Genomic DNA, 25,912 nt, shown 5'->3' with positions numbered 1-25,912 from the left:
TCATTTACAATATATAAGCCTAAGATTCCAAAGATTCCAGATTTGATTTTGAAAAGTCAGTAACTTTTTTAATAAGATGAAAAATATCAGTAGTGGCATAAATGATGACTTAATCTTTCTTTCTCTTTAAAGTTCCTTAAAGGGCAGATGTTAGGAGTTTGTAGAGTTGACGTTACCATTTACTAAAATTACTCGCGAAACCTGTGTACCTAGTCTGCTGTAGTAGATACTCCTTACAGTATGGCAGTATCTACTAAAGCTTTACAGTTCCTGCTTTTATTGTCTTGATTACCTGCTAGCTGTAATTGCTCTATAGAATACTGATCTTGTTTTCTTTTAAGCGCTTCAGAAATGTTTTTATTTTCAGAGGATCCATTAGTAGCTTATAATTGGTTTTCAGTATCTACTATTGCTTCTCAGTGGTGATGAAATTTAGCCATTAACATGTTCAGTAACAGGATGGAGCCAGATATTACCATTTCTGGAGACTTCCAAGCACAAAATTAAGTTCAGTGAATTCAAACACTTGATGTTGTGTGGTCAAGATGGAGTTGAGTTTTACAACTCAATATCTCAAATCCTTTATCCAAATGTAGGCATGGATTTATGTTACCCTTGAGGTCTTTATAAGATGTTCAGTACTTATACACTGAGTGGTTTAATATGATACAAGTCCTTTAACAAATATGTTTCCTCTACGGTTGCTTAAATTTTTGAATTCTTCCTCCATTGCCGTTTCCTGAGCCCTTAAGTCAGTCTAATCCTGCCACTTTTTTTTTTTTTTTTTTTTTTTGTCGGTTTTTCGTGACCGGCGCTCAGCCAGTGAGCGCACCGGTCAGTCCTATATAGGATCCGAACCCGCGGCGGGAGAGTCGCCGCGCTCCCAGCGCAGCACTCTACCAGGTGCGCCACGGGCTCGGCCCTAATCCTGCCACTTTTGTTTTAGACACTTTCAAGAGCTTCTGAACTGTGGAAAGCAAACCTAATTCTGAATGGGTCAGGTATGGTCATATGGGCGACTTTTAATTCTTGTTTTGAAAACTTTGAATATGCTATTCCCACCTTGTCAGGAGTAATTAGATGTAGACTTTGGTACTGAAGACTGACCAGCAGTTGAAATATCCAAGACTCTCTTTTTGGCTACTAAATTGGTTATTTCATTTCGCTGTTTAAAAAGGTGAAAGGAAGGGCTGTCTGGTTGGAGTGCGTGGTGCTGGTAGCACCAAGGTCACAGGTTCGGATCCCTGCACTGGCCTGCTGCCAAAAAAAAAAAAAAAAAAAAAGGTGAAAGGGAAAGTTATAACAGCTCTTGCTGTGTTAGAAATATGTCAGCTGGTTAGAGCATGGTAGAGTGTGGTGCTGATAACACCAAGTCTTCTGGGTTCCATCCCCGTACTAGCCAGCTGCCCCCACCCCCCCCAAAAGTCACTGTGACCACTGATTTCCCAAGACTAGAACTACCTGGAGTTTTGAAGTCTTGTTAGAAAAAAAGTATAATCGAGCATCAAAAGACCTGTCAGTGCTTATTTATTTGCTTTTGTAAATACTTGTTTCCTTCTGTGCAGTATTGCGGTTGAGTGTTTCAAACTCTTTATTAAGGAGTTAACTCTGAGTTTGCTGATCTGGGTGAGTTACACACTCAGAACCCTGACTGGATCCCACTTCCCCATGCCCCCATACCCTTCCATTCAAAAAATAAAATCCCATCCTGGTGTGCAACCCCAAATAAATAATAGGCCCCCCGAGGGCAGGATTTTTGGTCTGTTGTGTTGTTACTGCATCCCAGCATGTGTGAATACTTGCAGCATTCTATACATCCAGAGTGGTGACTGCCACCCACCCCACTCATGTCTGAAGTGCCCCCGGAATACCACTTGCTACCTGGAGTTTACAGCTGAAGCACATTCTCTCACATTCCTCCTGGAATGCATGCCAGTCAGTGGCTCTAAGTCTGGTTTTGGAGGGCTTGTGCATGTTGGAAGGAGCTGCATCTTGGCTTACGTCATTTCTGCCCTCTGGAGCACTGAGTAGTGAACGTTAATGTAGTGTTAAGTCTCACCTCTAGTTAGTAAACAGTGCAATTTCCTATTTCATTAGGATGGGTTTTTTTTCTTAAAAAGAGACACCAGTGGTATCATCCTATTTTTCCAACTTTTCTAATTCTCTCCTTGCCAGGTGGTTACTGATAACTGAAGTGATAAGGTACTCAGGCATTGTCACTTGGAAAGTCACTTCCAGAGCTAGAGGGAACAAAGGGGCTTTGTGAAGGGGGCCTGGGTGCTGAAGCAGGTGCAGAGGCAAGGTGGGTCCTCCTACTTGACTCTCTCTCTCCGAGGGCGTGTAGTTTGCTTTCTGTGCGGTCAGCACTGTGCTGGGAGCTCTGAGAGGGAATATGTTCTCTGCCTCCCACAGGCTGCCCTGGGTCTGTGAGAAATGCTATGTCCTCTGACAGGGTCTGCCGCTAGGGGTGAGTGGAGGAGGGGTGGTTTCTGGTAGGAAAGAAGGCCTGAGTAAAAGTTCAGCAGTGGGTCATCAGGGAACGCAGCTTCTGTGCAGTTCGCAGCCTCTGAGAGTCTCGTCTCTTACATGCATTTCCCCCAGATAAAGAACATTGCTGCTCATTAACCCCAAACCAAAGCGCAAATAACCTCATACCTGAATCCAACGTTGCTTTACATAATGCCAGGTCTCTCTGATAAAATCAAATCCAGAACTGGACAGAAACTGCTGTTCTCCATGAGTCGTTTCAGCTGTCCTTCTTGGTCCGTGAACCAAGGGTCTGCACAGATGAACTGTGACACTGTGTTCCCGGGTGCTGGATATAGTATCCTCTAGGACAGTGTCCAGTGCTGTACAGAAGGTACAGTGGGGTATGGGGAGCTGAGCCCTTGCTGCTGGTTACTGCCAGGCAGGGAGGACTGGGTTCCCTAGTGTTGGTCTTTGCCCAGGCTGAGTGGTCGACCTGGTGAATGGCTGAACACGGGGCCCCAGCCTGTGGCTCCTGCCTGCTGGCAGCTGGCACCCATTGGGGTCTTGACCTGTCTCTTGTGGAGCCTGGCACAATGTTGCAGTCCTTTCCTCCCATAATGTTTGAGATAAGGTACCTAGAAGTTGAATAATTAGGTGGTAAAATGTACACATTTAAAGTTGATAGTCATGGGGGCTGGTCGGTTAGCTCAGTTGGTTAGAGCATGGTGTTATAACACCAAGGTCGAGGGTTCAGATCCCCGTACCAGCCAGCAGCCAACAGAAAAACACAAAACAAAAGAAAAACAGAAAAGATAAATTACTTTCCACAAAGAGTTCATTCCTATCATCAATGGATTGGGGTCACAGTGTCCTCACACACTTGCTGCTGCTGTCAACAGCTATTAAGATGTGTGTTTCTTTGGTTAAGTTGAGCGTCTTGTTTTTATGTATGTTAGCCTGCCATATACCTCTTTTTGTGTGGGCTTGTTCACTTATTCTATAGGAGCCCATGGCATAGTGGTTAATTAGCTCAAGTGGTTTTCTTTTTCGTTTTTTATTTGCTTATGTGACTTACCATATGCCAGTTTGTGCATGTGGCCTCTGGTTTAGTCCTGCCTCTTCCAGAACTAAATATTTCCGCATGTTTCCCTTTTGTAGTTTTACATGTGTTTGCTTCTTTAATTTACTTAGAATGTTTGTATGTTCTGAAAATGTCCAGCTTTCTCCCAAACCTCTTGCCAGTATTACCCACTGAGTTTGTTAGACATACCTCTATTTTGGGGCTCTTAACATTCTTTTGTCAATTACAGTGGTTACCTGAAAGGGCAGCTCATTTCAAACATTTCTAGGCTGTTCTTACTTAACACTTTCAAATGAAATGCACGATCACCTCAAGGTGTCCCTCCCACCTCCCTTTCGCCATAAATCAGTAGACTAATTTGGGGAAGCCTTGACATCTGGAATAGTAACGCAGATGTGTCCTTTCTTTTTATGTTTTGTATTCCATAGAGCTGTAAAATTAAAATGCCGTTTTTATATTTCTTAAAAGTATTCCTAGGGCCCGCCCGTGGCTCACTTGAGAGAGTGTGGTGCTGACACCACCAAGTCAAGGGTTAAGATCCCCTTACTGGTCATCTTTTAAAAAAAGTATTCCTATGTGAAGCTGGAAGCTTGTTATTATGGATAACCAGGAGGAAAAGCAGTAAGTCTTTATATTGCCTTTTTTCTAGTCACTTTACTCTTGGATTGCTCTGCTTTATTAAGATTTTAGAATGTCACGTTTTTAGAACAAGAAAATTCTACAAATTTTCTCATTTTTACCTTTAGTTTTTCTTATCATTAACATCGACATTAAGCATTTTTGTCTTCTTCCCCAATAGGCTGCTGTTAGTATCTTTCTGTGCAATTATGCTCTTGGTTTCTGAGAAAGATTACTGTAGTTAGGACTAAAAATCTCTTGTTTAATAGTTTGTATCAGAATAGCTGCTGAAATCTTTCCATTGGCTTTCTGAGACTTTTCCAAGTAGTAATGCAGTTCTTCCAACTTTATCTTTCTGTTGGGTGTTAGATTCTCCTTGAGTTTGATTTGGCTGGATTTTAGGTAGTGTAGGGAGGGCAGGGCTCCCTGTCCTGGACTGGGAAGCTTCCAGGCTCTGCCTTCCCTGTGGTGAAATTCAGCTTGGCTGTAATGTCATCTGTGCCTGGCCCATGTCCTACATACTTGTATTTTTAATCTTTAAGATTTTTAAAAAATTATTTCCTCAGCTGGTTTGTTAGGCTTTTGCTTTCCCATCAGTTTACTAATTTGTGTTTTAACTGGAAGTGTCCAGTGTATGGACACTGTGCAGGTTAGGTCAATCTGTGGTTATATTTCTTTGTCATTCTTCACAGTTGTCTTTATCTTTTTCAAGTGTTTGCCCATTTTATTAGTCCCCATTGAAACAGTAGCTTCTAGTATTTCCACTTGTATTTATGAATGAATATCTAATTTTTAACTTAGGTTTTTCTTCCTATTTTTTGGTTAATTTTGCTTCTGCAGAATGTTTATTTGTGGTCTTTTTATTCATAAATGTAAGAGTTTTAAAAATTGCTTTCGTGTTTCACTTGTAAGGCATATTTGACTTTTGATTTGTATTTCTGTTTTCAATCATGGTCTATAAAACATCACTTTTTTGGAGCGAGGGTTTCAGAAATAGCAAGTTTTTACCTTGTCAGTTCTGTGTCCTTTTATTCTACTGAGTTTGTTTTCTGTCTTGGTTAAGAAATGGTCCCTAGGGGCCGAGCCTGTGGCGCACTCGGGAGGGTGCTGCGCTGGGAGCGCGGCGACGCTCCCAGCGGCCGCAGGTTCGGATCCTATATAGGAATGGCCGTTACACTCACTGGCTGAGTGCTGGTCACGAAAAAGAAAAAAAAAAAAAAAAAAAAGAAATGGTCCCTATACTATCTGTCGTCTTTAAAAAATGTTTTAAATATTAGTCCATCTGGAAGTTTTGTGTGAGGAGTCTTATTCTCTTATATGGATAGCTGTTTTTTCTTTTTGACACGATGGAATGTGATTTAGTTTTTCATAATTTGCCTTTGGCATTTTTTTGGAGTTTATTCCTGTATAGTGAGTATATTTGGTAAAGACTGATGCTGTTTCACTCTTTTGAAGGAGAAACAAATGTGCTCATCATCATAAGAACAGATTTCATCTTCACCCCTGGGGTGTGAACTTGCTATCTATGTGTTTTCTCATTCTAGTTGCACCAGGTCTAGAAATGTGATGTGAAGTACTGAGCTTCATGGGCAGCATTAATTTGTCCATGTGTGTTTTTTTGTTTGTTTTGTTTTTTGTGTTTAGGTCACCTTGCCACATCCATTGTAGGTGATGGTACACAGCAATACCAAGTGAAACGCTTCAAAATCTTTCCTTTGATATTTGACTTTTCACATTAGTATGCCATCTAATTTTTCTTTTGTTTTTCTTGTAAAGAGAACCGCACAGGGGAACCTCACTGGGCGACCGGTCTTCCCCACTGTGCGGACATAGGAACTTTGCTTTGGATGCCTGGGCTCAGGCCGCCTTCTTCAGTGCCAGTGAGCTTCTGGAGAGGCTGTTTGCACAGGCTGACCCCTGGGATGGGTTATGCCTTCACCTTACTGAAGGCTGACGGGAAGACTGTAGAACTTTAAGCAGAAATTAGAATTACTTGTCAGTACGTTTTATGTGAAATGAGCTGTGTCCTTAGTCCAGATTTTATGAATATGTGATCCTACAGAAATTGGAACATTCATTCCATTTTATGATGTGCCTTTCCAAGATTTCTTTCAGTTGTTGTTAATTATGGCACCCTTTGTTCATACAGTTAAATGATGGCAGTGCTGAACTCTGCCCAAGAAAGCAGGGTAGCACTGAGGGCTGCAGGTTTTCTGGGGATGTTTAACGCACTTAGGATCCCATTTATAAAGCATTACTTTAACAGGAATCATACTTCTAGTTATGTAGTAGGCAGCTGGAAATGAGGGAAATAAAAATGTTTCCTCTCTTTGCCTCCAACAGAACTCAGGAGTCCCCACCCTCCACCATCCTGTCCTGTGAGCCGTGGTGCCACTCGGGTGGGGGTGCGGCACCGGAGGTCTCGCACCGGTAGCTCCCAGCGGGAGGAGGACCCACTGGAGCCGGTGAGGTCTGGGTGCCCTGTGGTGGGCAGTGGGTGCTCCCTGTTGCCCAGCCCAGGGAGATACCCCACTCCCTCTGCTGCCTGGGCTGCATGCCGGGTATCAGCCGCTGTTCTCATGTAGGCTGCTGGTCAGACGTGAGCTCAGGCTGTGGTTCCATGATGTCTTCAGAGAGCTGGAACTTCTTTGTTTAGGATATGTTATTAGTTCCTAGCAGATGAAAGACTTAAAGGGACCAGCTCTGGGAAGGAATGCAGAGGGGCATTCCCTAGGCAGAGGAATTCAGAAAATTGAAGTTTAAGGGGCTTTTCAGATGTGAACAAACCACCGTCCACCACCTTTCCTAGATGAGAAAATGGAGGCTCACGTTTTCTCTCAAACCACACCACTCTTCCAGGATATTATGATAAAATCAGCTGCTAGCGCCACGTCCCAGGCACTGTTCAGTTTCTGGTCACAACTGTTGGGTAGCTACCGTAATACATGCTGCTGACGGGGGTGTTGGTACAGACAGTCAGTCGGTGGAGTCCCAGCTGTCTACCTCCAGAGCCCACCCACGCCTGGTCCCAGGACGCTGTGCTGCATGCCTTTCCCCCGCGAGGCACGTGCCCCGAGAATTGCCCTGTGAAGAGGGGGACTGTAGCTGTGTTTCTCAGGAGGTGGCTGAGCTGCACTCTTGTGGCCTAACCGAGTGAACATTCACTGTCTTCATGAAGGCCCATTAGGCGCCAGCCCTTGTGTGCCACTGAGACCTGGTCCATGTGGCTCAGTTGTAAATGACATGGGGCAAGTGCTGGAGGGGCTTAGGGAGTTCTGTCCTGAGTTTTTAACAAAAACAATACTTCTGTTTTTTTTTTTTTTTTTTTTTTTTTTTAAAGCCGTGGTAATGTTGGGGAAGACAACTGCCTTAGGGCTTCTGGGACTCTTGGACCTTTGTTGACTGTGCGTCCTGGGCCTTGAGAGTGGAATTTACATACTACATTTTAAATTTGAGGCGGTCTCAGTCTCTTCTGTGTTCCCACAGCCTCTTACCCTGAGTCTTTTTCCTTCCTGTGTTTGCACGTCTGCTCCCAGCACTTCCCAGCACCACCTTCATCTCCCAGCCAGAGCCCTGCTTCTCTGTCTTGTAATCGGCCATCACGTGCTCTTACCAGATATTTTGGTAACTTGTCTGTACATCTCCACTCCCAAAAGCCACTCTCAGTAATCAGGAGCCGTTGAGAATTAATTAAAACATGTTTTCCTCACTTCTGTTCTCTATCCTGCCTTCTTAACTCAGCTGCCACGTCATCACAGTGGCGCTGTTGAGATGTGCCTGTAGTGCTGTAGGTAGAGTTAAGTTACTCTTCCACTTGAAGTTGTTCAGGGGCTACTTTGGCTCGTACGACACTTTTTAAGATGTGTCTCTGCCTGCTTTGTCTCCTGTCCCATCCCTTCCTTCATGCCTACTCAGTACTGTGAGCAAATCGGATTACAGACTGTGGTCTGAGCCTTTCTCCATGGATTTCCCACATTTTTTTTATCATTGCTTTTCTTCCCCATTCCTGTAACTGGCATCCTTGCTTTCCTGTACCACTGCTCATGTCTTGCAATTGTGTGTACCCTGGTGTGGATCCTCCATCCTGTGCGTAGCGTTGGTTTTTTGTTTGTGTCTGTTCATCATTGAGCTCCTTGAGAACAGGGGCGGGGTCATCTTCAGTGTCTCCAGTGTCTGGCACATGTTAGGCACTAAATGTTTTTTGTGGTTTTTTTGGGTAGCTGGCTGGCGAGGGGAACTGAACTGTTGACCTTGGTGTTACAAGGCGGTGCTCTAACCAACTGAGCTAACTGACCAGCCCTGGCACTAAATGTTTCAATGAGTGAAACTTCTGATGGGCCAGGCATGCATTTTTGGATGATTGAGTAACCTCATTGTGAGTGGTATTCATGATTTGAATCAGTATGGGATTAACTCTTCTCCCTCCCCCATCAGAAAAGGGGAGCAGCTACAGCAAAGGCCTCTTTGACAGTGCATATTTGGGAAAAGTGATTCTGTTTTTATCTTTGGAAGTTTGTTCTCATTTGCATATTATCAGCCAGATTCCTACACTATATTTGTACTGAAACAACTGAAGCATTTGCTGTGACGGTCATGTACGTGTAACAGCTGCTGGAACATTCCTTTAATAGCTTCTGGATGATTTCAGTGTGTTTTGGCTCAGGGGGATAATCGGCAGATCCTGGTTTTGTTTTTAAATTTTATTTAACTTGCTGTTATAAGGCAGGATGTTTTCTGGTATATTTAGTTACCCAAATGAAAAACTTGAACTGTTTTAACCAACCTAAATTTTAGTAACGTAAGTATTAATAGTTTAATTTATATACACAGGAAAAGACTAGCTGAGATTATACCGAGATAGTAAATTATCTTTGGGTTGTAGAATTAGAAGTGACTGTTTATTTTTTCTACAACTAACATGTATTGCCTTTATAATAGACGTTGCTAAACTAAAGTTGCTTAAACAATTAGTAGTAAATTTCCAGAGAGGAGGAATGATTTAGTATGTAATGATACCACATGGAAAATTTGCAAGAGGCTATATAGAAAGGCATAGGAAATGGTTAGCTTTCAGGAAGTATGATGTTGGGTATGGGCAGGCTGAGACTGGAGTGGCAGTGACTGCTTTTTTGGGTTTTAATCTGGAATTTTAGGTTGTACCAAGAGGAACCATGTTGCTTTGTGAGATGCTAAGTGGATTTCTTCTTACGAATGTTTTGAGTTCCACTGGCGAGTTCCTTAGTGGAGTTATTCCTGCGAGGTCTTGCTCAGTGCTGTGACTGGAACGTTGCTGAGGTTTGCGGCAGCACTTGCAGAGTGGCATTTGTGCGGCTCACCCCTGTCCCTGTCTGGTGGGGGAGGCCAAACAAACGGCACTGCCTCTCACTCTAAGCTGGTTTCCCTGGTTTTAAAGTATGTTGTCAGGAGGACATTGGCATATGTTCGATTTATAATGCAGGTTTTCAAGGTTTTTGTTCAGTTAGGGAAAATTTGCAGTATTTTTGTACTTCCCAGAAAAGCCTTACCTAGAAAACTAAGTATATTGATTATTAATCAGGTTTTAATACAGTTGGTTTTGTTCTTTTTCAGTTTGATTGTGTGATGAGTTAAAGAGAAAGCAAATGCCAGGGAAGCTGGAACTCAACTCACTGGGACGCATGTGTTCCTGAGCGTTATGCTTCACCTGATACAGTTGTGTGTCTGGTCATCGGGCTCTCTGTCCCTGAAGTGTCCAGTCCCCCTCATGCATATCAGCTGTTGTGGTGTCTGGGATGAAGTCCGGGTGGAAATTGTGGGTGTTCGTGGGTCAGAACCACCAGTGGGAGACCTGAGACCTAACTAACACTTCAACCAGATGTGAGCATGGGTTTTTTGTGATGTGGGATGAGCCCTGCGGAGGGGCCTAGGCACTGAGTTCAGCCCCAGCCCTGTCCAGCTGTTGTATCTCTCTTGTGTGCAGCTGTGACCCTGTGACCCTGGATTTTTAAGAAGGAAGCTGGAAAGGTTTGAGAATCCCTTGCTTGTTGTAACATTGAGGTGAGGCAGGACTGCTCTTGGTGGTGTGAGACCACTTCTTCCCCAGGTTCCTCTGTGTCACTGTCGTGCAGAAGCTCCTGGGCTCTGATGGCCCTACAGCCTGGTAACGCATGTGGTGGGTGCCGGCCCCCCTGATGATAGGATTTATTCTAATACGTAATAATAGTTACAATAATTCTTTTTTCCCTCATTGTGTAGATTTTGTTATAAGTGGACTTTAAGAAGTTCATGGAAAGTATTATGAAAAAACTGCATGGACTTCAATTTTTTGCACCAAAATAAACTTGTACTAATTTGTTATAACATGTACGAACAGGATATAGTTTGAGGCACTAAGAAGGTCTTATTGGAGCAACACGGATTCTGCTAAAATTGAAGCAAAAACAAACATCAAATTTATGTTGAATCTTGAGTGGAAGAATGGCGAATTCCTGGATGCGTTATGAAAAGTTTATGGGGACAAAGAAATCAGTTTACGAATGGATAACTTCTTTTGAGAAGGGATGAGATGAAGTTGAAGATGAAGCCCGCCATGGCAGACCATCCCCATCAACTTGCGAGGAAATAATTAATCACATTCATGAGCCTTATTGAAGAGGACCAACAAAAGTAACAGCAGAAACAACAGCCAACACCACCGACATCTCAGTTGGTCCAGCTCACACAATTGTGACGGAGAAATTACAGTCGAGCGAGCTTTCTGCTCGGTGGATGCCAAAACGGTTGTGCCCAGATCAGCTGCAGGCAAGAGCAGAGCTCTCCATGGAAACTTTAAACACGTGGGAGCAAGATCCTGAAGCATTTCTTTGAAGAATTGTAACAGGAGATGACTCATGGCTCTACCAGTATGATCCTGAAGACAAAGCACAATCAAAGCAGTGGCCACCAAGAGGTGTGCAAGTGACCCAGTCAGAGCAAAAGTGGACCAGTGGAGAGCAAAAGTCATGGCAACAGTTTTTGTTTTTTGGTTTTTTTTTTTTTTTGATGCTTATGGCATTTTGCTTGTTGACTTTCTGGAGGACCAAACAGTGACAGCATCTGCTTATTATGAGAGGGTTTTGAGAAAGCTCAAGCTTTAGCAGAGAAAATGCCCAGGAAAGCTTCACCGTAGAGTACTTCTCTACCATGAAAATGCTCCTGCTCACTCCTCTTAATTGATAATAAATCATTAGGCATCCACTTTACAGTCCTGATTTGGCTCATTCTGCCGCCTTTTTGTTTCCTAATCTTAAAAAAATCTTTAAAGGGCACCATTTTTCTTTAGTTAATAATATAGAAAAGACTGCACTGACATGGTTAAATTTCCAGGACGATTGGTTCCTTAGAGATGGACTGAATGGCTAGTATCATTGCTTACAAAAGTGTCTTGAGCTTGATGGAGCTTATGTTGCGAAATAAAGTTTATATTTTTATTTTTATCTTTTAATTCCTTATTTTCAGACTTTTTGGAGTCCCCTTATATTTTTATTGTAATAATAAAATATTACGGGCCGAGCCTGTGGCGCACTCGGGAGAGTGCGGCGCTTGGGAGTGCGGCGACTCTACCGCCGTGGGTTCGGATCCTATATAGTAATGGCCAGTGCACTCACTGGCTGAGTGCCGGTCACGAAAAAGACAAAAAAAAAAAAAAAAAAATTACAATAGTAGATATTAAATATTAAAAATATTAAAATATTACTTATGGCACAAAGGATTGTTACTCTTGTTACAGTCAGATCTCTTAAACTGTAAATTCTAGTTTTATGTAAGTTAGATTCATTAAGGATCCAAAACAGAGCAGAATGGATCTGTGCCCTATAGCTAGCTCATGGCAGTGTTGAAATGTGCATATCCATATTCTTTGTGTTCTGCAACATTAGTTTTCCTTTCGTTTTCTTTCATGTGCTCTTTGTGGAGACTTTTTCATTTAGTTTATCCAGCAGTGAGCCCAGAATCTCTTCCTTGGGGAAATGACCGGTTCCCACACTCCCTGAGGGTGTCCCCCCCGCCAGTGCCGTCCTCCTGGGATCTTTTCTCAGGTAGATGCCCTGATAGAGTGGCCGGCCCCTTCACAGGGACAGGTAGCATGCTTGTGTTCCTGAATCTGTGGGCCCCCCCTGGAGGGGTCAGCTCTGCCTGCCTGTGTGAGGAAGGCCCTCACTCAGGTGCTCCTGCCACCTTTGTTTCTGTGACAGTGTGAACATTTATCGAGTTAATGGGGCTGCTTTTATGTATATTGTGACATTCAATCTTACATTTTAAAGATAAGGAAAGTGTAAGTGCAAAGAGATCGATGACTTCCTTAAGTTATACCCACATCTGACCTTGCCTGTGTGGACACAGCGCCACCAGCTGACGTTAGGAGCCTTTGATGCGCTCCCCTTCTGGCAGTCATGTGGTCGCGGCCTGCCATGCAACGGCGCCATGTGCCTTTAACCCCAGGAGAAAGCAGAGTGACGTCCCACATCACTGCAGGGTGGTACAGGACATCCGTCTTTGTGCAGGGACGCCCCCTCTGCTGGGGGTTGAGCAGCTCACACCAGCTCTGTGGGCCACGCGGGTTCTGCAGGTACTGGATGGGACAGCCCCCTTGAGGGTCTCTGCAGCTGCAGGGGTCTAGTTCAGAAACAGCTGTGTTTCTTGAAGGGACCCCCTGACTGCCCACTCCTTTGTCCCAGGTGGTGTGGAACTTGTGGTTGCTTATTTAATGTTAAGCTACAGTTTGGCCACATGCAGTTTTCTAGGACGGGGTAAACAGGAATGTCCTCATCCTCAGGCTGAGGAGAACCTTTCTGGGCAGCTTGCTTCCTGAGGTTTGGCCCCTCTAGCACCTTCATTGAGGACCTTAGAGGCCCCCTCCCCACTTCTTGATCAGCCTTTTGTTCTACCTTGATACCCAGCTGTCCAAATTAGCAAACAAAATAAAGTTATTTTTGTGATTAGGCTGTTAGCAGGGCAACTTTGTCTTGTCACACTGTCTGAACTCTCACTGCTGGTTCAGTTATTGTGGTACCTTCCCTAGCTCCGCCCTGTCTCAGGAGTCTGAATGGTCAGTGAGGGCCACTGTGTGTTGACTTGTCCTCTCTGCTAGAGAGCCCAGGGCAGGGCGGTGCGCTCTGCGGGGTCACTGGCCTCAGCCCTCCTCTGCCCCTTCAGGCTTGCAGTTGCATGGGCAATTTCCATTCTAGCCTGGAGGGTGTTCTGCTGGACAGCAGGGCAGGGAGGGGCTCAGCAAGCTGAAGCACAGTTCTTCGAGGATAGGTCTGCCTTGATGGGAATGAGAGACTTCTTTAGCCTACTACACGTCATTTGAAAGGAGTGGTGTGACGGTTCCCAGTACCCGTATGTGGTTTTGAGCCCTTCCCCAGCACAAGAGGACAGACTAAACCTTGGCAGCTGAAGGATGAAAGTGTCAAGCGTGTGGAGTGGGTGGAGCCCTTTGGATCGTTGACAGACCTCGCCATGGGCCTGCGGATCCCACAGAGCAGAGTGCCTTCTGTTCAGGACTTCCAGCACGTGGGAGGCATATGGATAAAGGTCAGAAGGTGGTGTGCGGGGGAGGTTTGGAAGCAGACAAGGACACATTGTGGAGCAGAGTGCGGTTTGCAAAAGTCAAAGCCCTTCGCCGTGAGCTTCCTGGAGTCCTGCCCCCCTGACCATGCTTGGCCGTTAGGACAGCACTGCTGTGGAAGCTTGCTGAGCACAGTGGGTTCCGCAGGCCTGCTCTGCATGCCACTGTTGGTACTGGGGGTGTATAGGGCTGGGTTCACATCCTGGGCCAGCAGGCAGGAGCTCGGTCTAGTGGGTTCTCACGTGCCTTCTGAGACATTTTCTTTAGCATCAGCCTCCCCAGCTCGCTGCCTGTTATGGTGAGCGAGAGGACGGGGAGCCAGGATACAGTTTTCTAATAATATCCGGTGTTGCTGTCTGTGGGGATGACAGAATCCATGTGTCATTTGGCCTGTCTGCCCTGAACGCAGGGAGCCACCCTGTGCTCTGGTTGACTCTGTCCTGAAGAGGCCCTGGGGCTGCATGTTACAGTTCCTAGTGAAATCAGGACCTGGGGGGCCATCCCAGGGTCCCAGGAGGGAGCATGGGTAGAGCCGGGTCTGGGGGGACCTGGGGCCAGAGGCTCATCTGAGGCCGTGGTGCTCTCCCACCCCGCCCTCCCTTGCTCCGGCTCTTGTCAGAGTCTAGGTGAAATACGACCACTCTCCTGACCCACCGGCTCTTTCTCATTTCTCTGGCTCAAAAGTTGTGGGAGGCGTTGTGGGGGACGGGGACAAGTTGGATTCACTCCACTTTCAACAACATGCATGTTGGGACCCAGGGGATGCCCGGGCTTCACTGGCCTGCAGCGTGGAGCGCCGGAGCCTCCTGGTGGCGCCTGCAGAGGCAGGGAGGGCACGACTGAGGCTGACAGCAGAGGTTTTCCTTGCTGAAACCAGCGGTTGTGTTCCTCTTGCCAGACATAAGCAGATGAACTCCATTGGTACACATATGTGTCACCACCGATGATTGCTTTTCCCTGTCAACGCCTAGTATTACACTGGACATACAGTAGGCTCAAAACAAGTGCTTTTTGAGTGGTTCCTTCCAGAAAATATCCAGTGAAAATTTGGCTAAGGAGAGAAATGATTCAGTCCTCATTTTCTACCCCAAGTCATTTTTCATGGCACTTGAGAAACTGAGGTTTTGTTGGGGACATTGAGGAGTCAGTGCCTGGGTTGTCCTTGGTGAAAAGATGCCTGTATTCTGGGCATGGGACATGGCCTGTGGGGCCTGAGGAGTGCAGAAACCACTTAGGGTAAGACAGAAAGTGTTCTAGAAGGTTCCAGAACACCTTGCCAAGGAGACTGAACCAGAGCAGCCGCTGTCCACGCTGGCTTGTGCACTCCAGCCACCTGACGCTTCCTGATGTAGGGTTGAGGGAATTTGGGCTTCCTGGGAAGAGAAACCTCCCCACAGGGCAGTGGAAGGAGAGAGAGAGTGGGAACTGGGCTATCAGGAGGAAGCGCAGGCTGCTTGGAGATGGGGCCTCCCACCTGTGAGGCCTGCGGAGAAGTAGACCCTATCGCCGGGGGTCACTTTGAATTCTGAAATTAAGTGGTCTCTTCAGTCAGTCATTTGAATACTCTTTTTTACCTAGAGTGTGTTACAGGATCCAAAAGGAGTGTGGGACATTCACATTCTAGGAGATGAAAACTTGACATTTAACATTCAACATGTCTGCTATCTATATGTGGTATATTTGTTTTTCTCAATATCAAGGTTAACATCTTAGTGACTTTTATTTTCTAAACAGACAGTAAACACAAAACTTACAAAGCAGATCCAAAAGCTACCATGTTTCTGTGTATCTCGGGCTTGGGAAACATGGGTGGCTTAAGTGGGGGAAAACTGTGGTGGTCAAAGGCACATCCCGGCCCGAAGTTTCTCATCCAGACCGTGGCTTGCTTAGCTCTAGATTGACCAGCAAAACTCTGAAATACAGGACCCTGGGGCGCTTGCCCAGCAGTGGCATTCTAGCTCGTAAGCTAGCTCCACTGACAACTGGGGCAGGAGGAGAACCCCTGTAGCTGTCTCCGCAGTGGGGCGAGTCCCTGCCACAGCTGTAGCCCTCTCCTCTGGCACACAACTGAGTGAGCGGACGGCTGGTATGAACTTGGTTATAAACTTACCTGCGGAGTCGCTGCAGGGGAGGTAAGTGAGAGGAGGCGGAGACTGGCTGCTGAGTCCCCAGCGTCCTGTTTCACAGTGCTCCAGAAGCTTTTAGAAGTATTGACACTTAGTACTTGGTTTAGTGTGTCACATACCTGAAACTTAAGATCTTTTTCTGCAGTGTTCCACTTTAGTTGGCAAAGCATAAGTTTAGAATATCACACCAGAATTACTAGGTATGGTTCTGCCTGGGATAGGAGATGGGTGTGACCGTGGAAGGTTTTGAGTCTGTGCAGTGTCTTTTTCCCTTCCGAGGAGGAAGCAGCGGAGCACGTGCCCCAGGTCATGTGGAGTGCTAAGAGCCCCCCTGGGGGCCACAGCCAGGTGAGCCTGCAGACTCCTCGGCCGTGGCTCCCCTTTCTCTTTGAGTCAGACTTGGAAGTGATAAAGCCATGTGACAGTAATTCCTTAACACCGTCTCCACCTGTCCCTCTCTCAGAAGAGCTCCGGGTAGCTGGGAAACACGTTTATTTGCTGAAAAGCTGTAAGCTAGGTGTTCAGACTCCTTGTGAGGTGGACATTCTCCAGGAAAGCCACATCTCCTATGTTCTCCTGCTGACGTGGTGCTCAGGACAGGCTGTGAGTTGTCTGTGTTCAAAGCCTGTACACGCTGGGTGCCGTTTATTTTCTGTTTTCCTTCACTCAGTAATCACAGAATTGTACACCTTAAGGGTCTTAGACACCACCCAGGCCCCCTTGTTCATTTTGCAGGTGAGGGAAGAACTAGCCTGAGCCCTGATCTCTTGGCACAGCTTGTTGGGTCCTCGAGGGGCCCTGGTGGGACTGCAGGATGGGTCTCAAACGGCCTGCCATTGCTGTCCAGGTTGTTTGGTTAAATGGTTCCAAAATCACTCATCTCTTTCTTCCTGTGCTCAAGGGGTGGGGAAACAGGATGGACATGGAAGATGAAGTTTGAAGAGCTCTGGGTGGGCGTGAGGCTTGACACGGGCAGGTCTCAGTATCCTCAAGACGAATTTCCACACCTGGTCTCTCCTACGTGACCATCACTAGTGTGATTTCCAAGGCCAGCACTTGGATCTGAGGGAGAGCTGCTGTGGCCTGGGTGCCTGAGAGCGAGCTTCCACTTGAGGCTGGGGGCCAGTTCGCGGGGTCCTCCGTGAGGGGCAGTGTGGTGCAGCCCCAGGTGCACGCTGGGCCAGCCCCTGGGGACAGGCTTCTCCACAGTGCTGGGCAAATCGGTATAATTGTAAAAGCCCCACAACTCACATTTATTTATTAACACCTTTCATTTCAGGAGTGTTTTGATAGGTAAATGCTCCTTAATGAGAGAATGATAGGAGAGCCAGAGTGTGGGGTGAACTGTGCTGTGCCACGTGGGTGTCCTGCTTCCATTTACACCCGAGGGGGAAGGTGGCCCATCAGAGCCTTGGCCTGGGGCTCGGGATTGGAGCATTGGGTGTGACGATGTGGGGTCTGAAGGCTCTTTGACGACAGTCACTCATCAAGAGACATACAGGTGTTGTCCTCTCTCCTCCCAAGGAGGGACAAGTGATTCTCCACTTCTGGTTTCATAGATGTGTTGTTGGAGTTTTAACGGTGCTTTTTCCTTACATACACATGAAGCGACTGCTCATCAAAAGCTTGCGGAGCATCAGAGCTGAAATCCTTCAGTAAATACTGCTTTCTTATTTTACTCCTAGTTCCATCCAATGTGCAAAACTTTTTTCTGTTTTTCAAAAGATGAATAGAAACAGCTTTCAGAGTGACGAGGAACAAGGTGACTTGGTTTGCATGCGGTGCGCTGGGCTTCGGCTGGCAGCGGCTTGGGGGCGGGCTGTGTGTCTGGGCAAGGCCCCCGCAGGAGTGTTGTTCCAAGTACCCACCACTCTGTCATCACGGACTTCCTCCACCGTCAGCCGAGGGGTGGTGTCTCCTGAGCACTGGTTCCAGGATTACAGCTGTTGAGAGTGAGTCGCTGACCACGATTTCGGTAGCATGTACTCATTCTCAGGAAAGAGGTCGATGATGCCTTCCTCGGTCATGAATGTGCCTTAACAAGTGGGTTTGGGGAGCTGCTTATTTTAGTAGCAGGGAGGGGTTTGACTCTCACATGACTGTTTTTTCCTTTTCCTCCTCTTGGAAGATTAAGTTCAGGCCTCAAGGGTGCCCTTGATAAAGTGAGGTAATTTCTTCTTCCTCCTGCAGAAATGTGGTGGGAAGATGGTGATCGTCTGGGAGAGCATGAATCCCTTTGCTCTTGAGGGAGGGATGCCGTCCTGGGATGCTCAGCTCATGGTCTGTCCATGATGTGTTTTTAGGTGTGGCAGATGAAGACGCTCTTGCAGAAGAGTGCCTGCGAAGAGGCCAGCACGCCCTACCGGCCCAGCCAGCCAGTGCCCGCTCGCTGAAGTCGCCCCGTCCCACCTCTCTGCTCAGACACACACCTCACTACATCCACGAGGATGACAACGAGCAGGATGGACCAGGGGTCCCCAGCAGCTGGGATCCCTTCATGTCTTCAGCAGGTGTGCAAAGGGAAACCGAGCCCCCTGTGTCCTCGGCAGGTGTGCAAAGAGAAACCAAGGATAAGTGTACCCAGAGAGAAACTTCCCTAGGTTCAAGAGGACAGAGGGGAAAGAAGCCACCCCTGTGCTGTTGCGTTGTGGTCTGAGCAGGGCGCAGGGGAGTTGGGGGAGGGCAGGCAAGGGATGGTCAGGGCAGGGGCAGAGGAGGCGCTTTTGCTGCTTGCTCACCTCCGGGGCTCCTCCATGCCGCTCTTCCATGTGAGGTTCAGCTGCGGGGCCTCAGAGCTTCCCCACAATTAAAACGGGGTCCCAGCCTTCTGTGATGTGTATGAAGTGTGTGGTCTTGGGCAAAGGATGAGAGAGCTGCCACAGAATTGCAAGGTGCTGCTTTAGATGCTACTTTTTGTAACTTTTGACTTAGTGCTTGACATCTGTGACGTAACCTGATACTCCCAAAGGCCACTGGTGAAAGGCCCACGGAGCCCGGGCCCAGCCTGGGCAATCTCGCACTGACATGTGCCTCCTGCCCTTCCTTCCTTCCAGGATCAACTTCACCTCCTCTGCCTTCTTTTGTCTTGGTTCAAAACAAAACAAAAGACCCCCTGAGTCCGGTCCTCTGGCGAGGGTCCATTGGTGGCCTCACCCTGTATCCACGGGTGGAGGTGGGAGTGTCCCCCTCTGCCGCTGGCCCGCACCGGGCTTCAGGACCCAATTCCCAGTGCCCCGGCCCTGCTCTCTTAACAGAGCTCAAGTGGTCTCTGAAGTGAGGTCTCGCTGGACAGTTCTGGCTTATCTCTGAGGGAGTCCCAAGCCCAGTGCACATTTATACTCATTAGCTGGGAGCGTTTGACCATCTTGCTGTCGTCACTGTTGGGGGCTGAGTTGCCCACAGCAGGTTATGTCGTGTAGGAAAATATTGTTACTGGACACTTTCTGTCAGGGTGACTTCAGTATGTGTCACAGGGTTAATTCTGTGGATTTGGGCAAAATAGTGCAAGCAAGCTATTGAGGTGCCTCTGGTCCTCAGATACAGCAGTCGTCTGTTGCAATTTTGGGGGGACAGAAGAACATATGCCATCGATAATAGGAGTCCAGTGACATGTTTTGCCCACCAGGAGGTGGAGTGTTTCTGGGGCTTCAGGTGATGGGCACAGCAACCCTCACACGCAATAGCAGATGGGTGCTTTGGGGACATCGACCTTTCCCTGTGTGGTTGAATGACAGACAGCGGCAGCTTCCTGGGCTGTGTGCACTCAGAAGGAGCTCACTCTGCAGTGAACCGGCTTATGTAAGGGAGGAAGCACCCGAGGCTTTACTCTCAGCTCCTGGCACCAAATGGTCAGTCCGAGGAGCAAAGGGTAGTGTTATACTAAGGAATCTCTGCAAGGTGCAGGATCAAACAGGGCTCTATATTTTGTTTCCATGAATAAATACCTTCAACCAGTTTGGGTTGGAAGGACACTATAAACCTGGCTTGCTAGGTGCCTTGTAGTTTCCTAGTTTCCAAGAATAAGGCGTATAGGTATGGACCTGCCTGGAGGAGCCTCTGGGAACAGGGCCTGGAACAGGAGGCGTAGCGCTGCCAGCAGACAGGGCTGAAAGGGCATGCCCCATCTCAAGATGAGGCTCATCTCTGTGGTGGGCACCTGCTGCTGCAGATCCCCCCAAAGACCCCACCTGCCTTTGCCTGGGCAATCTTGTGCTGACATGTGCACCTGCCAGCAGGGCTCAGTGCTGCAGAGCCAGCCTCTCTGTCTGTTGTTTCCTTTTTCCAATCAAGTTGTGAAATCTTGAAAAGAGTTACCAAAGTTAAATTATCAAAGAGTCGAGCACATAACTTTCACAAAAATATATAGCAGGTGTCAAACACGTGACAGAGTCACTTCGAAGGAAGATTCAAGAGTATATAGAGTAGGAAAAAGGCCAGAATAAAATTGCAAAGTTAGATACAACTGTTTTATGCCCTCCAGGGGCATAATGGTTTACACCTCTGCAGAAAACACCCCCAGCTGATCCATCCAGCTGCAGAGCCTGGGCGCTGAGCAGGAGGGAGGAGTGAGTTGAACAAGGGTTCCCCCCTGCAGACCAAGTCTGGACGTTCCTGGTGTTGGCACTGGAAGTCTCGCTTCCCAAGAAACCCCTGGTCACGGAACATCAGAGGACTCTCGGCCAGGCCTTGGGGGCTCCAGTGTGGCCACAGATCCTGCCGTCACCTTTTTTGCTGGGTTTGCAGGTCTTGGGCAATTTTTCTTGAAGCACATAGTAAGGAGCTTCATTACTGCAGAAGTGGTCACTGCTTGAGCTCATGGAGCTTGCTTCTGCCCGTCAAGCAGCAATGGGTGCAGACCACAGTCCTGGCTGATTACAGGACGTGATTTTTCTAGGCTAAATTAGTTTTCACTTGAGACACACTCCTCAAAACCCTGAACTGACTACTTGAGTGAGAATTTGCCATGTCTGTGGCATGTCTAATGTAATTCACTATGAGGATGCAACCTAAGTAACCTAGGAATGTTGAGAAAACCAGGAACTACAGGGAGTAGTAATTTTATTTTTAGCCGGAATGGTTCTTTGTTTTGGAAGCGCTTGTCAGTGTCATGAAGGTGCAGGTGAAAATGTACTGTGATTTGACTTGCTGGCATCTGCTGTTTTGTTGAGCACGCTGTTAATTTAAATTACTAACCTTTAAAACTTGCTCTGCTTTATGATAGAGGACAGAGGCACTTTTGTGTTTCATATTGGATGCCACTTGGAAACTCATAAATCGTAAAGCGAAACTTTGAAAAAGGATTCGTAATGTTTTGCACTTATGAACTCCACATGTACTGCAGGCTGATCGAAAGCACATAACTGTAAGGGCTGGCTGGTTAGCGTAGGTGGCCAGAGCATGGTGCTGACAACACAGGGTCCAGTGTTCAGTCCCTGCACCAGCCACCTGCCAAAAGAAAGAACACGCAGCCTTTCAAAAGGAAGATTAAAACTATTCATCATAAATGAAGAATAAAATTGATCCTTTGACTTCTTTTTGGCTTTGGTTTGAAGAATGCAACTCACCCAGGAATGCAGTGGAATGTTTCCCTTTCTGCAAAGCACAGCATGGAGCTCATGAAACCAAAGATTGCTGTTTAACCATGTTGTCAGCTTTGGGCGGCTTGAAATTTGTCTTTCTGATGAAACTAACATATATTAATACATGTTTCTCAGTTAAGAATTTTCAGCAGTTTTTTTCAAAAGTGTCTTCCTATGAGGTCTTTTTTAAAGTAGTCCTTGTTCTGAGAGCCTTGGTGCCACCATCGCAGGTCCACCAAAAGTTCTGGACAGGGAGGGCTGGGAAAACGCCCTGCTGCAGCCAGAGGCGTTTCCTTTGTTGGAAGCTTGGATGACAGGGAGACTTTCTTTTTCTTTTTTCAGTTACTATTGAGCCATTTATGAATTTACCAAAATGGTTTTACTCTGTAAGGGACCCTGCATGCCCTCTCCCCTCCCTCACCACCCCTCAGCCTCTACAAATAGGACGCCAGGCTGCTGTCCTGTTACCTTGAATGTAAACTCCTTCAACCTCCCTAACATCTCCAGTAAGACTCTGGTGGCACAGGAGCAAGGTGGCCCGGGGCCTGCACAGCCCTCACGACACCCGTCTTACCACAGTCGGCTCTTCTGGGCCCTTCACCTAGTCCGAGAGTGACCGCTGAGTGAGTGACGTCTGGGCGAGCAGGTCTCAGTCACAAGGAGGTGCGGGCGTATGAGAGCAGGACTGGCCTCTCTTCCCTCACTTGCACGGGCTCCCAAGCCTCAGCGGGAATCAATGGAGTTGGAGATCAGTCCATGGTTGGTTAGGCAGTTTTTTCTTTTTCTTTGCAGTTTATTTTACAGGTAAATGTAATTGAGTCTGGTGGGAGGAAAAGAAGCCATCCTCATCTCCCTGCATGAGAAACTTTTAAAAAAATTATAACTAAAATGAGTCAAAAAGCCAGGAAGCCACTCTTGGTGACTTCAGCCCCATACTGAGAGACCCGCGCGAGGGCCTTTTAATTCACTTCACTGTCAGCATGAGTGGGGCCTCCGCGTCCCACAGTGCTGTGTGCAGTCCCTTCCCTGCTGAAAACCTCTCTCCCACCCATGCTGGACTCCAAGCCAAGACAGAACTACTTTTGGGAGCAGTTTGGAGGTTTTCTCCCCACCCAGGCCAGATACCGCAGGGCCTGGGATACTCAGTGTGTACGCGAGCCTGGCCCGGCCCTAGGAAGCAGTGTCAGTTAAAATGGTTCCGTGTTTGTTACTTGAAGGGTGTCATCTCTTGACTGTCTTCCCTCTTCCTTCCTTCTGTCACTTCCTCAGATTGCTGCCTTTTCCAAAGAGTAGCCTCTCTGGCCCAGTCCCTTGGAGTCGCCTCCCGGGCCAGGGCTCGGGAACAAGGCCTCTGTGTGGCAGCCGATCTGCTTAGCTGAGCCCTGCGTAGTCTTTCTTTCCGTAACTTGAAGCAAGTTTCCTAAGCACATGGTGTTGAATGGCTTAGCATTCTGCAGGGTATAACATCCTCTTGTGCTGTTCTAATAGGGCAGTTGTGACACACCCCGGTTGTCTGAGACGTGTGCAGGCTTTAAGTAAGTGTGGTGAGCTGTCGTGAGCGTGGAGTGGATCTGCAGCCATGCCTCTGTTTGAGGCATGTGCCCCTCTCGTGGAGTGGTCGCCAGGGCAGTGCTTCATGTGTGTGAGCCACGGGCTCTGAGGAGCATGTCTGAGCACCCTGTGTGTTCACTCCTCTGTCATCAGCAACAAGAGTGAGCCACACTTGCTGCACTAACACCTGTGGCATGCTCATCAGCATGGTGGTCATTAGCTAAGCACGGGACACACGTCACGCGTCACAAGTAAGTTCTAGGTTGGATGTGAGCACTATTAATGGAAACAAGGCATCTGGTCTACTCGGTGACTGCATCTCTCCACGGTGAGTCCTGAGTGTGGGAGGCTGAGCATCATGTCAGCGTGGGACATGCCAGCAGCCTGTCTTATGCTCCAGCATGAGTCCTTGTGATGTAAGACCATGGGGTGCGTTGGCCCATGTGTGTGAAGCCCTAGTCCCACCTGCTCCTACCGGCTATGTACTAAGTTTTGGTTCAGTGAAGCCGAGGACGTGGATCTCTTTGTGGCCCCAGTTCAGCATCAGCCTTCTCCCTCCACCCACATCGGCATAGACTGATTCTAAGATTAATTTCTGCAGAACTGGAGTCAGAGGTCTTTATCTTTGCTCTTTGGACAAAATGTCCAGAGGGTGGACATCTGTCTCTCTCCTCAGGTTTCAGCAGGGTCAGTCATTCCCGCAGTTGTTGATGTTAAGCACATAAGACAGGGAAAATGAAAGGTTATTGTCCTCACCTAACAAGTGGAGACTTTCCCCTGCTGACAGCTACGGAAGGCACAAGAAGGAGCACTGTCCCAGCACAGCTTCTCCCTGCACAGAGGACTCCCTCTCTCTGGCCAGTGCTGGAGGAAGCCCAGGGAGATGCTCTTGGATCCCACCCCCAGGGCCGAGGGGAAGGCTCTTGAGCAGCTGCTGGCTTTGGTGCTGCTGGCATGAGGGAAGGGAGCCCAGGCCACAGGTGCCAGGCTGAGTCTGCCCACTTCCCTGCATGGCCATGAGGTTGCTCGGGCCATGAGGTTGCTCGAATAACAGGTTGGATTTTCAATGTGTAGTGTAAAAAGTCAGTTCATGTTTTTATTGAGGTTTAGAGGTGGACAAGATAGAGGACTTCGGTGGCTCTTTGTTCCCATGGGGAAACATGTAGAAAGCACATTTGCCTCTTACTGGGGAGAGATTGCTTTGTGCACATTGTTTTACAAGACGTGTCTCCTTAGGATTCAAAGAAGGCGGCAAGAGGAAGAAGCAGAAGCAGAGAGAGGAGTTGAAGAAGAAGAAGTCGACCAGGGGGCACCGCTAGCCGGGTGCCAGGTGCACTCTGCCCGGCAGGCGCCGGCACTCGCCGCGCTCAGCACGGGGATCCGGCCAGCGGCCTCACTCGCTTAGCAGCACATGCACGCGTGATCACGGACCGGGCAGATTGGGGATGCGGAAGCCGGGGGTTCACAATCTTGGTGGTGGTGGTAGACACTTGGGACGCGGCCGCGACATTCTTACCCTGCTTTTCCCCAGCACTAAACCCGTTAGCATTTTCCCCTTAAAGTTGTTACGGATCTCTCATCCTTTTCACCTGCTCGGCCAGTCTACGAACGACTGGCGCACTTATAGCTGTAGCAGAACCGTAAGGCACAGGCAGGTGTCTGAGTACAAGTTCATGGCGTGACTCCCTTTCCCGATGGCGCACACTGTTGGAGATTAGAATGGGATCGGTGTAGCGCAACCCGAAGGTCCCGCCAGTCACAGCCGGCGTTGCGCTGTCAGGTGCTTTTCCTTTAGAATAGTCTTCAGCACACACAGGAGGCCGCCACGAACCACATAGATGTAAAATCACTTCTTACATTTACTGTTTTAGTGTCAGTCCTCTCCAGGTGGTCCAAATTTGACTTCAAAAATTTTTTTTGAATTCAAACTTCAGTTTTTGCTAAATCTCATCTCTTTTTCTTAGATCCATAATTATTCTTTCTGGCAAAAAGTTTTCTTTTGCTCAGCAGTACCACCTCTAGCTGTTATAAGTTAGGGTCGTGCTGGGGAAAAATAGGCTAGTTATTTATAGACACACACAAAACAGTCAGATACTGAGCAAGCATGCTGAACTAAATATTTCAGTTTGCAAACGTTGGCTCCTTAAAACATCATTTTATTCTGGCTAGATTCGGCCTCGCTTCCTGTAACTGCTTTATCTGCATGATGTGCTGCTTCCTGGCCTCGTACTTGTCCAGCACTGAGTAGAATACTGGCTCTGCCTTAACTTCTCTCGCATGCTCCCTCTCAGTGACTGTTGTCTTCCTTTTAACACCAGCACTTGCTGTTCACACTGCTGTTTCTCTGTCCTCTTAGAAGTGAGCTTTGCAGTGATTTATAAATGCCAGCAGTTTTAATCTAGCCGTGTTGAAACTGGGAGTTTTTTTTAGCACAATCCATGTAGCAGTGCCACGGGCTGGGAGGCCAGGAGCAAGTGTGATGTGCAACTTTAAAGTGACCACTACGGACGAGTTTGCTTTGTTCACTTGGCTTTGATGGGGATGTGGTGTAGACGGTTGGGAGGAGGGTAGACTGGTGTGGAATGCTTAGTGTGGAAAATGTAACCCCTAAATGAATAATGTATTTTAAGTGCTACCTACATTAATAAAACGTGTTATTGAGTATGGCTCTCTTGCCATCTTTTGTAAGTTTCAGTGAATTGCGCTGTTATTATTAATTAAAAAATAAAAGCAATTCTTCGACATTTTCAATTATGAAAAATAGTGATATTTTGGGGGCAAAAGGCTAGATTCTGAGATGTGTTACTATAAGATGAAAATATTCCTTTAAAGATAACATTCCCATGAACACATACAGTGTTAGCCAACTGCCTGTGCAACGTTAGTGGGAAACACCGGAGCA

The 25,912-nt window shown here is 47.3% G+C and overlaps 1 protein-coding gene across 3 annotated transcripts in view; it reads left to right on the top strand.

Annotated features, from left to right (window-relative positions):
* DNAJB6 (DnaJ heat shock protein family (Hsp40) member B6) overlaps positions 1-25,676 on the top strand; it is a 66,309-nt gene extending 40,633 nt beyond the window's left edge. For all 3 annotated transcript variants that reach the window (XM_063098538.1, XM_063098541.1, XM_063098540.1), the window contains 2 exons: positions 18,184-18,390; positions 24,247-25,676. In XM_063098538.1, coding sequence (XP_062954608.1) covers positions 18,184-18,390; positions 24,247-24,329 — 290 coding nt within the window. In that variant the 3' untranslated portion in view covers positions 24,330-25,676. The remainder of the gene's footprint in view (positions 1-18,183; positions 18,391-24,246) is intronic.
* Positions 25,677-25,912: the final 236 nt, after the last annotated feature.

The sequence above is a fragment of the Cynocephalus volans genome, chromosome 6, assembly GCF_027409185.1.
Source record: "Cynocephalus volans isolate mCynVol1 chromosome 6, mCynVol1.pri, whole genome shotgun sequence".
In the NCBI taxonomy this organism is placed as follows: domain Eukaryota; kingdom Metazoa; phylum Chordata; class Mammalia; order Dermoptera; family Cynocephalidae; genus Cynocephalus; species Cynocephalus volans.
The sequence above is the reverse complement of the archived record's forward strand: the minus strand, read 5'-3'. Positions and strand labels throughout refer to the sequence as shown.